Raw genomic sequence first — 17,179 nt, forward strand, 5'->3', positions numbered from 1 at the left:
GACAACTCGCCGACCACCCCTTTGCCATTGCCCTTGCCATTGCCCCTCTTCTTCGGTGCGCTTCGACCTACTCCCCCTGTGTGAATGAGAGAGTCCGCATCATCGACTTCGTTCAACAACTCCTCTAGGGAGAAAGTTTCATTCCTAGTGAATTGAGTCTCCACTGTGGTCGATGTGTTGGAAGCAACAATCAAAAAGTCAAGACTGGGCCGATAAACATTGTCCCCCTCAGCATCCCCTGCACCCCCGACATCCCCTTCACCCCCGGCATCCCTTGCACACCCGACATCCCCTACACACTCGGCTGCCACCCCGGCATCCCCTGCACCCCCGGCATACTACTACCTCCCGCCATTCCTGGCATCATCCCCCCAAGGGTACATATTGTAGTACCCGTCCATCGGACCCCATCCACCTCTAACGAGGAATGTTGGAGTTTGCGACCCGCTCGTCACTGGAGAGTCGTTGTTGTTCTCCATTTCGCGATATTAATCTCGTACAGAAATTTAGAGAAAGAGAAACTCGTAAACACAAGTGGTGCAAATGAAAACGAAGTTCAATTATCATTATATATAGAGTTTCGGACGGAAAAAAAAAAATGGTCGCTCGCCGTCGGCTCGCTGAAATTTCGCCTGCAATGGCGGCTAGCTCCCGACGATCGGCGCGAACTCGCCGATCGGCTCGCCGAAACGTCGCTTGCCGGACGCAATGGTCGGCTAGCTGTCGCCGATCCGCTAGCCGGCCGGCTAGACGCCATTACAGATGCTCTAACTATAAATATATTGAACCCATCTTTTATCAAATTATGCGAACTAAATACTCCATCCGTCCACAAAAAATAGGACACATTTATCATTTCTGGCCGTCTACAAATAATAGAGCGCATTCATTTATGAAAAGTTTTCAAAAAATTAAAAAAAAATATTTCAAAAAATAATAACCCTACATATCATTCTACTAACACTACTTCTCACTTACTTTTTCTCCTTTTCTCTTACTATACTTTTTCTCATTCTCTCTTACTTTACCAATTATACATTAAAACCCATGTCATACACTAGTTACTCTATTTTTTATGGACGGAGAGAGTATATACTCCACTAGATTGAAATGATTTACGAGTGATATAATTGATATATTAAAGTGTTGAAACAAAAAATAGTGATTATCACATAACAAAAGAACTAAAATTTAGTAGTAGTAGTTATTAAAATAGAAACACAAAAGTGTCCAATCTTGGGATCAATCTCAGCTCCATAAAATATCATTTCCTTTGAAAAACTAATAGTAGTGAAAAGAACTCAAATTATTCCTAAAATTTATTCCATACCGTTCGTGTACTAGTATTAAATTTGACAGGTAATCAACATCTGAGATTCAAATTATTCCTAATGTAAAATAAATACCATACCGTTCGTGTATTATTTTAATAAAAAATTGACAGGTAATCAAACATCTGAGATTCAACAAACAACTAACGGTCTTACACATAATTCAAATTCAAAAACTTCACTTAATTTGATGGCTCCAAATTTAGTCTTTTAAAATCAAATACTCCTATCATTTGGATAACAATTTAACATTGAAGTTAATAACCATACAAAAATACATTTCAGAAATGAAAAGAGATGGATGGTATTTATTTCCAATCAAATGTAAGTAAACAATCAGAAAGTGCAGAGTTTCTACACTTGTTCAAATCAGAATGAATAATTGGTAATTAATCCCCCTGGGGCAACTCAAAGTTGCTGCTAACCTGGTTATTTAATTTCTCTATGATTAATCTCTAATTAATCTCAACAACTAGTGCCCCCCTTTTCCCCCAATTAAATTTCTCAATTTTGGTATCAACACTGCAAATCAATCACATGTACTAGTTTGGTTAGCCTGTACAAGAAGAAAATGTGCTGGTTCACATCTTGCTGCATATCCATATTTAGATGTGTTGTACTTTCTGTGAACCCCGGTCAGCTTCCCCGTCCCGGCCCTCTCGTGCAGCCCCACCACCAGCCTCGAGCATTCCCTGAGAAAAAAAAACCGATCTTTAGCCTCAAAACACAAGCATCACATCATGGGATGGGATAGAAGAAGACTCACAATAGTTGCTCTTCTGAGTAGCCTGTGTGCCATTGGCAAGTCTTGCTCCATTGCCCGCCACCATAGAGCGTTGACTGGGCCGTGTATATGGCAGCAGCCACGACGAACGAGGGCGGATACTTGAGCATCTCGTACTCCACTTGGCATAGCTCAATCAAGAAGAATGAGAGCATCTCAAGCTGTTAACACAAAACACACATTTAGATTCTTGATTTTTCTTGTTAGTGTTTGGTTTCCGAAACACATCAAAGATCGTTTATTCGACAAACCTTCTTGTCTGATTGAGCGGCTTTGAGGAATCTCCTCATGAAAACAAAAGGAGTTGGGACAGACATGTTGAAATGCAATGTGTTCAGCATCAATCTCTCCTGCAAAAATGTTACCAAAAATGAGTCTTTAAATGCAAAAACTGAATGAGTTGTGTTGTGATTTGATTAGTATATCTGAATGTACCATTTCAAGAACTTCCTTCCTTGTATAAGCTTTGTCCGAGATGAAGACAAGATCATCGACAACAGGAACCGAGACTTCCTCGTATTTGCAGGCTAGAAGCAAGGCGACCAAGCCGACTAGCTGCAGCTTCTTCCTCACCACGGATTGCTTCTCCAAGAACCGATCAATTAGATTGACCGTAAGAAACAATGTCTCTTCTCGTAGCTCGAATTTGTGGTGCACCTATTGATGATTAGTAGAAAAACAATAAGTTTCACAAGATTAAGAAAACTTACCCTCTGAAGCATTAGTAGTAATTAATTACCTCTATAAGCCAGTCAATGAGAATGGCCCTCATTCTCTCATTTATGTCAAATTGTTGTGACATGTAGCATGGTGAAACACAGCTTGAACTCTGCAACACAAAACAAAAAAATATGGAATTAATAAAGTCAGCATGTGGTGGATCTACAGCATTCAAAATTAGCATTTATGAAGAATAAAATGACAGCTCAATACCAACATGTGACAATTTGGTTATTTTCTAAAGTGCCTAGATGCATAATCAACCTACCTTTATCTAAACGAATTCAAATTCAAAACACACATTGAGCTCACTTTTGTCTCTATTTTCACTGACAGTATTCAATATCTAATCATAGGAGCTATTTTTGCACATCAAAAATCAAATTCTTGAATAGGAAAATGGCCACATTTGACTTCAAAATATCAAAATGAAGCTAAATCATTAGGATTTCCATTTCCTCACCTCCATTTTCTTGTAGGAGGCATATAGATCTTCGACATAGTCCACGACAGCAAGCGGATCCTTTGCATCGCCACCATCGATGTCCAGAACAGTCTCTTCAAATATGTCTTCCATTTCAACTTCCTACATTGTGAATTTTCTCCCAAACTCAATAAACTAGCTAAGGAGCAAGAATTACTCATAAATCATCAGAGAGGTGAAAAAGGGTGCTACCCCCATTTGATCCTTTTCGATCTCCGATCTCTCCAACAACATCGGCATAGGCTGGTCTTTATCTGCCACATTATCATCTGCATCTGTCAAAGGAACATCCTCCCACACTGTGAACTCAATGCCTGATGATGATGTCTTTGGCCTCTTAGATTCCTAGTAACAAAACAAAAGATTCTTAGCAACTCTTGCTATTCAACTAAGGATCCAATCCAAACAAGATCTATTATTAGCCCATTACCTCAGGGCATTGATGCTGCGAGACTGCCATTTGAGCAGCATATTTCCTATCAAAATTCAAGAAAATAGAATCAGAAAATTCAAATGTGGGAAAAAAATTTGAATTTGAGAAGCACAAATTATTTAATTACCTTGTGATTGGCCTATGAGCTGGCACTGGACCATTCTTATCACAAACCCCATTAGACCTGAGATTTTTCACATGGTGTCAAAAAACTTTAACTGTGAGAGAAAGATTAGAAGATGGGAGCTAAGATAAGTACTCTGCAAAGCCTCTCTTGTTGACAACACAATGTTGATTCTGATTAATCACACCAAGAGCTCTCCGGTTAGCTCTGATCTCACCTCCAAACTTCCTCCCTTCCATTTCTCCCCCACCTAAATCAAAGAGAGCAAATCAATTCACGCAAAAAGCTGCAATCTTGAGCCCGCCCACATCACAAAATCCAATCTTTTTTACCTTGTTGAACATTAGCTGGTCTAATCTGAACAGAATTGTTCTCATCAGAAATAGCCATTTTCCAATTTTCTTGAAAAAATCAGAGCTCCTAGAGCAGAGAGGAGGAGGGGAAGAAGGGAGAGGAGCTTCAGCAATGGCGGAATGAGAGGAGAGGGAGATGTGTTTTTAAATCAAACGGCTAGTGAAGTGGGGAAAGTCAGTGTGCGCAACGGTCACCTGTGTTGGCACGTGCCGCGTGGCTAAGGAAAGACGTTACTTTCAAATTGTGTTTTAAAACATGCAATTGTGGTTGCTTGTCTGTTTTTTCACTTCATTTTTTAACTAATTTGTTCAATTAATTATTGTGGGTTTTGAGTAGTTTGCACTTTTATGTGCTGTAATAATAAGCCCATTAGTGCGTGTGTGTGTGAGAGAGAGAAAGAAGAGAGGCGCTCTTCCCCACTTTTGACTAATTGACTAGACAGTTTGCAATTGTCAATTTAATTTGGGACGGCAACGGATTTTTTTCTATTTTTATTTCAAAATTCTAGATTGTCTTAGTAAATTGATAGTAGACCACATTTTAATTGCAAATTTAGGATTAACTAGCTAAGATAATGTTGTCAGATTTACTAATGCAATTACATTGGATTTTAATCCACTTTGATTAGTATCTAATCAAAAGAAATCGTGAAATACTGTATTCCCAGTTTGATTTGCGGAATTTCGAAATACTTAAATAAAGTTGATGAAGAAAGGGTAGATTTGATGAGACAATAATTACAACGAATAGATATCCGGTGATTAAAAAAATAGAAATACTATAGTATAAAGTTTAAACAGATTGACCTGTCAATATCTAATATAGCAACAATTTTATTCGTGGATTTTTGTTCTTATTTTCTAAATATCCGATTTTCCTTTTAAATTTCATCGAATGCAAATTGTTGGTAAACGTTTCTAATCGCTGAATCCTTATCGAGATATTCATTTTTAATTGGACGAGTACTAATATAGGCGTGTTTGATAAGTTAGTAATATCAAGATAGAGATTATATATGGACATTTCTAATTGTTTGATATCATATTTAAGCTTAACTCAAAGTCCAATATAAGACAAGAGCCCTAACCAATCTTACCAAAATTATAACATTAACCATGTTTATGTATCCCACCAATTTGTCAAATTAAGCCATGTTATTTAATACTATAAAATACAATTTTATACAATTTCTTTTCTATCAAACAATAACGGAAAAAAAATCATATCTTTGCATATCTTGACATGAATCTCGTATTTCTTATCTTGTTTTACATATCTTCTTATATCTCATCTTTTTTTATCAAACGAGTCCTTAGAGTTAAGTAATATACTTTCAATCTCATGTGGTGACGTGATATTCATAATATCAAGAGTGAACTTCAAAAATAGTCCTTGGACTATTAATTTATCTCGTTCATAGTTCCTGGATTTAAAAAATATCGCCAGTAATCCATGGATTTAAGGGAAATCTCGAAATTGGTCCTTTTGGCTTTTTTTGGGTACGAAAATGCACTTGACATTTTAAATATGATATTATTTCAGTTATGATTTGATATTATTTTAAAATTATCATTCTTCTTCCCTTTTGTCATCCTTCACTTTTTTTCTTTATTCCAATATTAGATTTAATTTTACAAAATTTAAATTTAAATTTTTAAATATCAATAAATTTTTTTAATTATAAAAATTACTCCATTCGTTCCACAATAGTTGAGTCATTTCATTTTGTGCACTCATTTTAGAAAAATGATACTCTCTTCGTCCCAAGATATTAGACCCCTTTCTTTTGGGTACATGAATTTAGGAGATGTTTTGTAGTGTAAGTGGAGTTGGTAATAAAGTAAATTTTTAAACATAAATAGAAATGGCTCAAGTATGTTGGGACATCCCAAAATGGTATATGGATCTAATATCTTGGGATGGAGAGAGTAATAAATAGTTAAAGTTGCGAAAAAGTAAAGTAAGTGAGAGAATAACGTTGATAAGACTCTTATCTACTTTATTTTGTCTCTTACTTTACTATTTCTACATTTAACTATTTATTATCATTTTTCCAAAATGAGTGCAGAAAATGAAATAACCCAACTACCGCGGAACGGAGGGAGTATTAAATAACAAAAATTAATAGTCATAATCAATGTGTATTTGATAGTGTATATTATTTAATCAACAAGGTATGACAACGCCTCAGTTTTAATCAATATTTAATAGCTTTAATCATAAATAGATCATATAACACGATTTATTCTGAAATAAATATGCCTCTAATGTAAGACTAATATAATTTTTGTTTATTAATTTGAAAACAATCAAAATTTACTAGAAAATTTCAACAAAAATACTCATGTATAAAATTTTTAGTAGGATCAAATTTTTAGTCAACTTCATACTCACAAGCAATTATAACAACGAACGAAGGCTAAATAAAATAACTCTTATTTTCCTATACTTCTTCAATTAAGCTGAATATATATCAAATAACAAAAACTAATACTAGTTTTAATCAATATTTATAGTGTCCATGAATTAATAGTTTTAATTAAAAAAATTTATTGATATTTAAAAATCAAAATTTAAAATTTAATTTATAAAATTAAATCTAATATTAAAATAAAAAAATAAAGTAAAGAATGACAAAATGGAAGAAGAACAATAATTTTAAAATAATATCAAATTTAGTACATATCTAAAATAATATCAGATTTAAAAGTTTGAAAGTATAAAAACACCGCTCTCTTCCACACAGATTTCTATCTGCGTAACATGAAAAAATCTCTCTTCCACACAGATTTCTCCACTCCTACCCACTCTCTACGTAAAATGGAAATACTCTCTCTCCACTCCTACCCACTCTCTCTTCCACTCAGATTTCTCGAGCACTCCCTTGGAATGTCCCCCTCCCCTCTCTCTTCCGATTCTCCCCCGGTGAAGCACTTCGGTCGCCGGGGTGAAAATGGCTGTTGGTTTACTCAGATTTCCAATGGCCGCCGGTATACTCGATCCAGTGGTAGTTACGGTTCTCGGCGAAAATGGATCCGACTGCACACAATTTTCCTCCTGCTGCGGGTTTCGGAAGTGGTGACGTTCCAGATCTAGAATTCGATTTAAGAGCAAATTTGAGGCAGTGATGAATCTGAATTTTTTAATTTTTTTGTGGATTTCTTTTGGGAATTTGAACATATCTTCCTTATTTGTTGAGTCCTTTCTCTGATTTGGATTCTGATTCTTGGATCAACGATTTCTAGAGCTTGAATTTTAGAACATGTTAAATTTATCTTTTTGATCCCTCTCTCTTTTGGTTATTTCCAGCAACTTAATTTTGAACACCGATTTTTTATTCTGAATTCTCTGATTTTGCATTGTTTGGGATGAAAAAAAATTGACCATAATTCTCCATAAAAAAGAACACAAACTGCTGAATATTTATTGTTGCAGATTAGAACTTACCCATTTTTCCAATCGACCATTGTGGCATTGTTCATCTCTATCACAAATTAACCATTACGAACAAAAAAGAGAGAGAAAAGTGTATATATTTGCATTAAGGGTAATATTGTCATTTTATAGCATATAAATATAGTAGTCAGAGAAATTATCTAATTTATAAAACAATATCATAAAATTCTTATCCATATAGCTGTCCGTCACCGTACATGCCAGGTTGCATGGCAGGGCGATGTCAGCATGGAGTGTTAATTTGACGAGACTGCCCTTTCAGGGCCTGAGAGTGTTATCGTCCGAAATACCTGGTTTGTGATTGTATATTTTGTTAGACTCCTGTGATGAGATTTTTTTTTTGTTAGGGGTCAACGATGCAACAAGCCGAAAAGTTAGGGCGCTTTTATGCAGTTCACTCTTACCCAAATCCCCCAAAACCCCTCAAAAGGATATTTTCGTACCAAAAAAAGCCAAAAGGACCAATTTTGAGATAAACCCTTAGTTCAGAACTACTGGCGATATTTTTAAAATTCAGAGACTATGGACCAGATAAATCCATAATTCATGGAACATTTTTAAAGTTCACTTTGATATCAAATTAACAATGCTATTATGCATAAAAAAAAAAGATAGCGAATGCTCATGATGTCACGTGACAATTATAATGTCAAATTAACAACGCTATAATGAAAAAAAAAATAGTGAATGCAACAGATTTGTGCGGATTGTAAACAGTTTATTTATGCATTATATACATAAATTATCCACAAAGCAGTTCATCTAAATAGTTTAGTAGCATTATAGAGAATCTATGTCTATAATGCAATCTGTTGAAATTTATCTGCACATATTACGTCACAACACGAGATTGATAGTAGTACAATATAGATTAGTTATTTTTTAAGCACTTTCTCGTATTGCTATTCAAAACCTAAAATAAAATATACTACTCCCTTTCTTGTAATAAAAAGAAATTAATAACAAAAGTAATAAGAAAAGAATACAAAATTTTCCATTTCTTGTAATAATAAAATAAACCAGTTGAGATTAAATACTTCCGTCTTTAAAAATATGGACAATTAATATTGTACAAAAATTAAGACAAAAGTGGTAAAGCAAGAGAGATGAGAGAATGGTAGTGGATAGAGTTGTTAATTGGGCCGGCCCAGGCCCATATAAGGGGTATTAAATTAGGACAACTTTTCAAAAATGGAATGCACATATTTTTGTGGTACAGATAAAAATAAAAAGTGCACATATTTGTATAGGACAGATGGATCGGAGTACAATTTGAGAATGAAATCACAAATATACGACCAATGCGTACATGTTGGAATAAAAAGAAAGATAATTGTCATTTTAATTAAGTACTACTCCCTTCGTCCCTGATTAAGAGTCACTTTTCCATTTCGGTTCGTCCCCAATTAAGAGTCACACTTCATTTTTACCATAAATGGTAAGTAGGTCCCACATTCCACTAACTCACTTCACTCACATTTTATTATAAAACCATATAAAAAAGTGGGTCCCACATTCCACTAACTTTTTCAACTAACTTTTTTTTACATTTCTTAAAACTCGTGGCCGTCAAAGTGTGACTCTTAATCGGGGACGGAGGGAGTAGTATAATACTTACTCTATCCATGAAAAATATTCTCCATTTTGCCATTTTGAGATGCCCATAAAAAATAGTAATCTTATTCCTAAAAATGGAAGTTTCTCTCTCATACTTTTCCCATTTTTTCTACTATTTCTCTTACTTTACCTACTTTTTCTTCATATCTCTCTTATTTTACCAATTTCTCATTAAAACTCATGCGACCCAAAAATATGATTATTTTTTATGGACAGAGGAAGTAACTTTTTTATCAAACGTTCAAAGAGGGGATCCTAGAATGGGATCCCATGTTGTGGAGGAGTGCACGACATGAGAATGGGTGTTGTTCCTGACACCCTAATATTTTAATTATAAATAAAATTACTCCCTTCGTCCACCATTGAAAGAGCCCTTTGACTCAGTACGAATTTTAAGAAATTGTTTGACTTTATGAAAAAGAGTAAAGAAAGAAAGTGAGTAGAATGTAGGGCTCATTTAAAGTATTAATTTTGTATTAGATTATGAGCGTAAAAAGTTAATAGAATGTGGGTTCCACATGCTAAAAATGGAATAAAGTAATGATTTTATAAATCGAAAGGATCTTTAAATAGTGGACGTATTTTTTTATTTATAAAAGAGTGAACTACAAGATTAGCCTTTATATATAGTTAATCAAATGTTGGAGGTACTCATGTTTCAAAATGCACCAAACGCCTCTACGTATGAGTATAATATCATTTGAAGTCCTTTTTCAGTCTTTCATGCCCTTCTCATCATCAATTTATTTCCAAAATGCCACTCCAAGGGCATAAGTGTCTTTCCATTATTTCACATATTCCTAGTATAAATTAGTTTTAAAAGAGTGGGAAAAATAATTTATATATATTAGTAGTTTACTTTAATCTTTATTAGTATTTCTTAAGAAAAATAATTGGAGAATAAAATATATTCAATTACCATTAAAACATCAATGATAATATGTGTATTATAATTTTTAGTACTTATAATTTATTTTACATTATTCTTAAAATTCAAATTTGTTTATATTAATGAAATGTAATGATGAAATACTGGAAAGACCAAAATGTCCTTAGTGGCATTTTGGAAAAAAAAGGAGGGTGAGAAGGGCATGAAAGATCGTAAATAATGAAAAGGGACTTCAAATGATATTATATACATATGTAGAGGCGTCTGGTGCATTTTTTGAAACATGAGTACCTCCAGCGTTCGATTAATTATACATAGAGCTAATTTTGTAGCTCATTCTTTATAAAATAATGGGATGTGAGAGAGAGCACTCCTCCACTGCAGGGGATCCCATCCCAGGATCCTACCCTCTGCAGCTATGCTGGGCATAAAAGAACATGCAGCAGCTTCTATTGTGGCAATACTGCATCGTTTTTGGAAATTTTACTTCTTTTCAAAAAGTTTTCTTTATTCTAAAAAAGTAGTACACTAAACTGTTTTACAATTTTCAAAACTGTTTTCTTTATTAAAAAAAATATAAAAATTCTATGTATGAAATAAAAGCAACTATCCTATAATACGGAGTAAGTTGCAATAATATATGATAATTGTCATATGGAGTATTTCCTCTATCTCAATTAAGTTAAGTCAAAACTTTTGGACACAAAGATTAAGAAATTGTGTGAAAAGTAAGATAGAAGAATAAAAGTAAGATAAGTAAAGAGAAAGTAAAATAAATTATGGAATAAAAAAATACAGATTGGATGCTTTATTTTTTGTAAAAAAAAATGATTCAATTTAGTTGGGACATCCTAAAAGGAATACAACTCAACTTAATTGTGACAAAGGGATTATATGTTTGATAAAAACAGGGCAACTATAATTTTAATTTGTTATTTTTTGAATTTATAGTTATTCTTAAAAAACACGATATGTATAGATCTTAATACAAAAACGCAGAAAAAAAATCATACGTATGACATATTTAGGTCATTTTAGGTCATTTGTAATAATGGATGACCTAAAATGAACTAAAATTAACATCAAACCTAGATTTTGTATAATGAGATAAAACTGATTAATAATGACTTTCCGTGTTTTTGGTCAATTATTGACCATTAGATCACATAATAATAGGACTAAGATTTAAGCTGCATTTCTGGATTTAGATACATTCTTGTTTGGGTCACCTCCCTATATAGGGGTGGGGAAACGGTCGGTTCGGTTAAAATCGAACCGATTAGTCGGTTAACCGACTCCCGTTTTTTCCATACATGCAAGAACCGTAACTGAACCTTTAGTCGGTTCGGTTCCTTGAGGAACCGATCGGTCCTAATCGACGGTTCTTCGGTCCCACCGAAGGAACCGAAGGAGAGCATAGCGATGTGGTGAGTTAGACTACAGCCTCGTCGTCGCCGGCATGAGAGAGAACAACAACCTCTTATTGCATAGTCAGAGAGAGCATCGCTGCAAGGAGAAAGCAGCAGCCTCGCCGTTGTCGGCGTGGGAGAGAGCACCGGTGCCGGTGTGCTACGAGAATTTAGATGAGAGAGCTCACGAGTTATTTGAATTGACTTCATTGTAAACACTAGGTAATTTTTTTCATCTATATCAGTATGGGATTCATAAGTTACTTCATCTGTCCCATTAAATATGAAACGTTTGCTTTTTCACACATGTTTTGAAAAAATGATAAAAAATAATTAAAGTGAAGAAAATATAAAGTAAAAAAGAGAATAATGTAAATGAGACTCTCCTCTACATTAATCTCTCTCTTACTTTATTTTTTCACCACATTAATTATTTAATATAATATTTCCAAAACAATTGCGCAAAAGCAAACGTTGCATATTTAAAGGGACAGAGAGAGTATTTGCTAATGCTCTATATTTATCTAATATATTAAAGTTTCAAATTTAATAAACAAAGTAGCTGTCATGAGATTGGTTATTGAATCAGAGAGATGATCTGTGTTTTCTCTTGTTTGAAATGCTGACAAATTATAGGGACATAGAGTTTGGTTTCTATCACAACATTGTTTTTTTAAACTTAAAGGTGTAGGGTTTATAAAATTAAAGTGAATCTATAAAAATTCAAAATTAAATCTACTAATCGGTTCTTCCGTTCTAACCTTTCGGTTCTCGATTAGAACTGAGAACCGTCCAAATCCTAAAGCCACTAACTGAGACCAAACTTTAACCTTATTTTTTTCCGTTCTCGATTAACCGATAACCGAAAAAATATAGTTCAGTTCTCGGTTAACCAAGAACCGAGAATCGAGAACCGTTTTCCCACCCCTATATATGTGTAGGGGTTTATAAAAATTGTCGTACATTTAATTTTTAAATTCATGATTAGCTATATAAAAATAATGTTGGAAATTATTATTAAACTTTATTTACAAATTATTTCTAATTTTGACTAATTCAAGCGAAAATATTGTTTTCTAAGTCAATTATTTTTGTTAGGATTAAGTTTTATATTTTGCGTTTAATAATAGTATACCATTCATTTCATAATTTTACTTTGGCAGCTAATCAATTATTGCAACTTATTATAGTATGGTTGTTTTAAACGTATATAAAATTGTTATTAAGAAAACTGTTCTGAAAAGAATTAAACGTGCTCTAAACGACACAGTATTACCACCAGAGGATCCCACTCCGTTCACTACATTGCAACCCAAATTTATTGTTTTATACACATTCTATTCAACACCCAAAATATATAATTTCTTTATTGTAGTTGATTCATAGTATTTCTATTTTAGCTTTCTCACTATATTTGAATTATTTCTTTTTTAGTAAAAAACACAATAAATCTTTTCTCCTACTTTATTTTCTCTTCATCTCTCTACTTTATTCTATTTCCTATTTTACTTTTATCTCCACTTAAGTCAATTAACACAATTTGATCCCATATTGATTTTTCATGAGATCTAGTTCATAAAATTTAAATTCAAAATATAAATTAAAGGATACCATTTGAATTAATTACATTAATCATGAGATTTTATCAAAATAAAATGGGAAGAAAATGTTTTATACAGTCTAAACAAAAAAATTAATAAAAGAAAAGTGTCATTTCTTTTTATATAAAGATAAACCAGTCAAGAATAAATATCCTTCTTTTATCAAGTGCTCTATATTTATATGTGGAATATAATTTAGTGATTAAAATAGTAGTAGTATTCAATTTAATACACTTGGTTCAGTAAAAATCATTACCACCAGTATATACGAATACAAAAGTACCAACGGGTACATGTTGGAATAAATGCAGTACATTTAATTATGTGAAGAATCTTTAGATACTGTACCTTTTCTAATATATATTCTCAATATTAGACTATTATTAATTTATTATGCTATTAATATTGATAAACATTTCATAAAAACACATTTAAAATTAACTCAGAATTCACAATACACAATCCTCAATTAATTTTGACTGTGGCCCATTAAACAGTTCAAAGCAAGACGTTACATTATTTTTATACCTTTTGTGAGTAACATTCTAAAAGTAAATTGATACAAGGACAAGTATGGTAATGAAATTATGTGGTCAATCTAGAAATACGGAGCAATATTTCTCTTGCAATTAATCGGCCTCTCAAATTACTAATTAGGTTCAAATATGTTGGTGTTGTGACTTATGATTGTGGGCGACACTAACGGTCTATCGATCTAATTTTCTAAATCACAGTCGTGAAATTAACAAAGACTCGCATAGCTGGCCAATCGTACACTTATGCTTAGGGCTGACAAATCGTGCAGATTGAGTTATTAACAGGTCCACCAGAATAGTAATTTATTAAGGTCAAACTTGAACATGAGTACTTGCTAAGAAAATTTTAAGCTCAAATATAACCCGACCTGCTACATTAACTGAACACGATCCACAAACTATATTAACTGTTAGCGATACATCTGATTCATAATAACATGACACGATCGCGATAACAACACATTAACGACAAGATTACACATTAATGCAACATATAAAAGTGAGAAATGATAACCTAATTTTAACGGGTTACCAGTCCAACCCTCATGAAGCCACTTTCTTTCGATTCTTCTCTAAACTCCACAACAAACTCACTATTAGCCCTCGGTCTTCACTCGAATTGCAGGGGATATTGAAACCTCTCACTTAAACGTCAAAATAGAAGAAGTCGTCGATAGTCATGCATGCAATCCCAAAATAGAATATACTAACATAACAAAGCACCAACCTGTAAATAAGAAATGTGCTGATTAATTTTGAAAAAAGCCAGTTTCAATCAGAAATGTTTATTCAACTAGATTATAACATTGCAATTTTTCAAATTTTCGCAACTGTTACATGATGTAATATTACTATATGATAATAAAATCATGCCATTTTGGATATACATATGTATTTTTAGTTAACAGTCAAAATATAAAAAAAAATCTCAAAATATAAATTATTGTTTTATTATCATATTTTGATTAAATTAGTTTCAATTTTGATCATATAACAATTATTTTTTAAACTATGAGTTTGTATAAGTACTAGTTTTAAAAGTTATGGGATTAATAAAAAAATAAAAAAAAATTATTATTTGAAGGTCGAATATCATTTTATTTCTCTTATTATCACGAATGACTTTACTATTTTATTTATTTTGTTATTCCACTAAACTTTACGTAAAAAAATCGTTTCCACATTATTTAATTTCCTATTTCTCTTTTAAACGATTTGGATTTTCTCTCTCATATCAAAATAATACAAATAATTTTCCAAAAACAGTTTATTCGCAAAAAAAATTACAGCAGTTAAAAAAAAAATAACTGCCTCCATGCAACGCATCCGAAAAGGTGCGGTGCTCTGAAATCAATTTTCGCGCCTCTTCAAAGTGAAGCAACGCCACCTCTCCGCTGCCTATAAATCCTCCCCCATTTTCCCCCTTCACTTTATCTCCGATCACACCTTCCCACCGCATTCCAATTAAAAAACACTAAATCAACCAATAAGCATGACCAACAATAATGATACTCCCGCTAGCGAGAGCTCTTCCTCCAACCCCATCCCTCCCCCCGTCGAGGGGAGCCCCCGCCGCCGCCGCGGCGCCGCCAACCCACGCGGCCGCGGCTCTCCTCCGCAGAATCCCGTCGAACTGCCCCTCTTTAGTCAGACCCCGCCCCGCACTCCTCCCACCATGGGCGCCCCCGGCCGAACCGCCTTCGGCGCCTACCGGGCCCCGCCCCCGCCGCCGCCTCAGCAGTGGCCTTTCCCGGGCTCGAGCCACGGTCCGAGCCATGGCCTCGGCGGAAGCAGAAGCTTCGGCGCTCATGCAATCCCCGTAGGCGGCGGCGGTGGTGGGAGTGGCAGTGGCGGCGGTGGAATCCGAATCGGAGGTGGCGCGGCGGCCAGGAAGAGGAACCGTGATGGCGGGGCCGGCGGTGGTGCAAGGAACCCAGATGGAGCGGGGGCAGGCGCAGCTGGTGACGGATACCATTACTGTAGTGTCTGTAACAAGGGCTTTAGCTCTACGAAAGCCCTGTTTGGGCATATGCGGTCCCACCCCGACCGGGGATGGAAAGGAGTTCACCCGCCTCCGACTTTTAGGGCGGAAGAAGAGTTTGCCGACCTCCATATGGCCGGCGATGAGGAAGCAGCGGCGGAGGATGCGGGAGAGGAGGAGGGGAACTTTAGGGTTCCGGACTTGAACCAGCCGCCGCCGGAGGATTCCAACTGAAGATGGTGTTTGAGTTCTTCTACCTTGTTATGTTTTTTTTTTTTTTTTTTTGAGTTTGTTTGATGAATTGTGGTTTGATTGGTACTGATATTATTGTTGTGTTTTGTTGTTGTTTGTTGTTGTTGTTTGATCGAGATGTTGTTTGGTTTGCAAACAGATAGTCTTGGTCCTTGTTGTTGAGTCTTGCTGGAAGAAGAACATTTTATCTACTGAGATTGTATTGCGTGTGTTACATCGAGTTTTATCAATACAACATTTTTTTTACGTCCAATGTTGATCAATTTCGCCACTGCATTCACTAATTTTATTTTGCATCTATGAATTAATAGTATTACAGTATTTTAGAATTTTTGACATGTAAATAATTCTGCTCAGTTTCCTTACAAAGTACTGAAAAATAATTTACTTCTGATCAATGGTAAAATTGATGTAATTGATTTAATTATTAAAAAAGGTCAGTTTGATTCATCATATTAAGCAATCTAAGAAACATTTTGTGTTCCATCTTAAACATTTTACGTATAAATAATCGTAATAGTATTGCTCTGCAACCTAAATCCAGTATATCTGCCTAAAAACTTGGTTTTAGATCTTTTTGGGACAAATATGCGTATAATTACAACCTTAATTCACCACAAACTCTATGAAACGGTACGACACCAGAGGCAAATTGAAGCATATTCTCATGGAGTAAATCCATAAGCTTTCACCATTGCCATCACCAGAAAACCGGGCTTGAAAGTTGATGATCTGGATTTGAACGCAAGTCAAACCCTACCGTTGCCATAAATTCATATCCAAAATTCCCCTTCATCATCGCATTTTTGACTAGTTTTAAATGCCCTCAACCTTAGCCCCTAGCAACTCCAATGCAAAATCTCTTAGGCCCTTACTAACAATGATGGAATGCAGAAGAATGAAATTGAATAATGATTCCTACTCAGTGTCATTCCAAAAAAAATTGGTACACTATCATTTATTACATCCTCGTTCCATTCTGTCATACCAAGAAGGACTTTATAATTGTATCACTATTGGTGAAAATTTTTAAGTTGTATGTTCAAATACTAGGGCATGATATTTTTTTGCGTATTAGTGTCCGAGAAAATGAACTGATCACGTCATAAATAAAAATTAGGTCAGGCAAAGCTATAGGGTTTCCAACTTTCCATCATCCAAACACTCCAAAGAAATGTTAGATATTTAATCTTAAAATGTAAGCCAAG

General features: G+C 34.5%; 1 protein-coding gene across 2 annotated transcripts; it reads right to left on the bottom strand.

Moving 5' to 3' along the window:
- Positions 1–1,619: 1,619 nt before the first annotated feature.
- On the bottom strand, positions 1,620–4,363 carry LOC125214699 (G2/mitotic-specific cyclin-2-like). 2 transcript variants are annotated; one of them, XM_048115832.2, is made up of 11 exons: positions 4,209–4,363; positions 4,012–4,126; positions 3,880–3,936; positions 3,750–3,795; positions 3,512–3,664; positions 3,299–3,421; positions 2,855–2,944; positions 2,551–2,772; positions 2,367–2,465; positions 2,098–2,276; positions 1,620–2,023 (listed from the first exon to the last, which is right to left on the bottom strand). In XM_048115832.2, exons 1-11 carry the CDS (start codon positions 4,264–4,266, stop codon positions 1,861–1,863), a joined length of 1,305 nt encoding a protein of 434 aa, XP_047971789.1. In that variant the 5' UTR covers positions 4,267–4,363; the 3' UTR covers positions 1,620–1,860. The 2 variants fall into 2 exon arrangements, with proteins under 2 accessions (XP_047971789.1, XP_088920057.1); XM_089063931.1 differs by lacking the exon at positions 1,620–2,023 and having other exon boundaries at positions 2,094–2,276.
- Positions 4,364–17,179: the final 12,816 nt, after the last annotated feature.

Source organism: Salvia hispanica, chromosome 2 (genome assembly GCF_029641045.1).
Source record: "Salvia hispanica isolate PSC_SH4W2 chromosome 2, Shi_PSC_v1, whole genome shotgun sequence".
NCBI lineage: Eukaryota > Viridiplantae > Streptophyta > Magnoliopsida > Lamiales > Lamiaceae > Salvia > Salvia hispanica.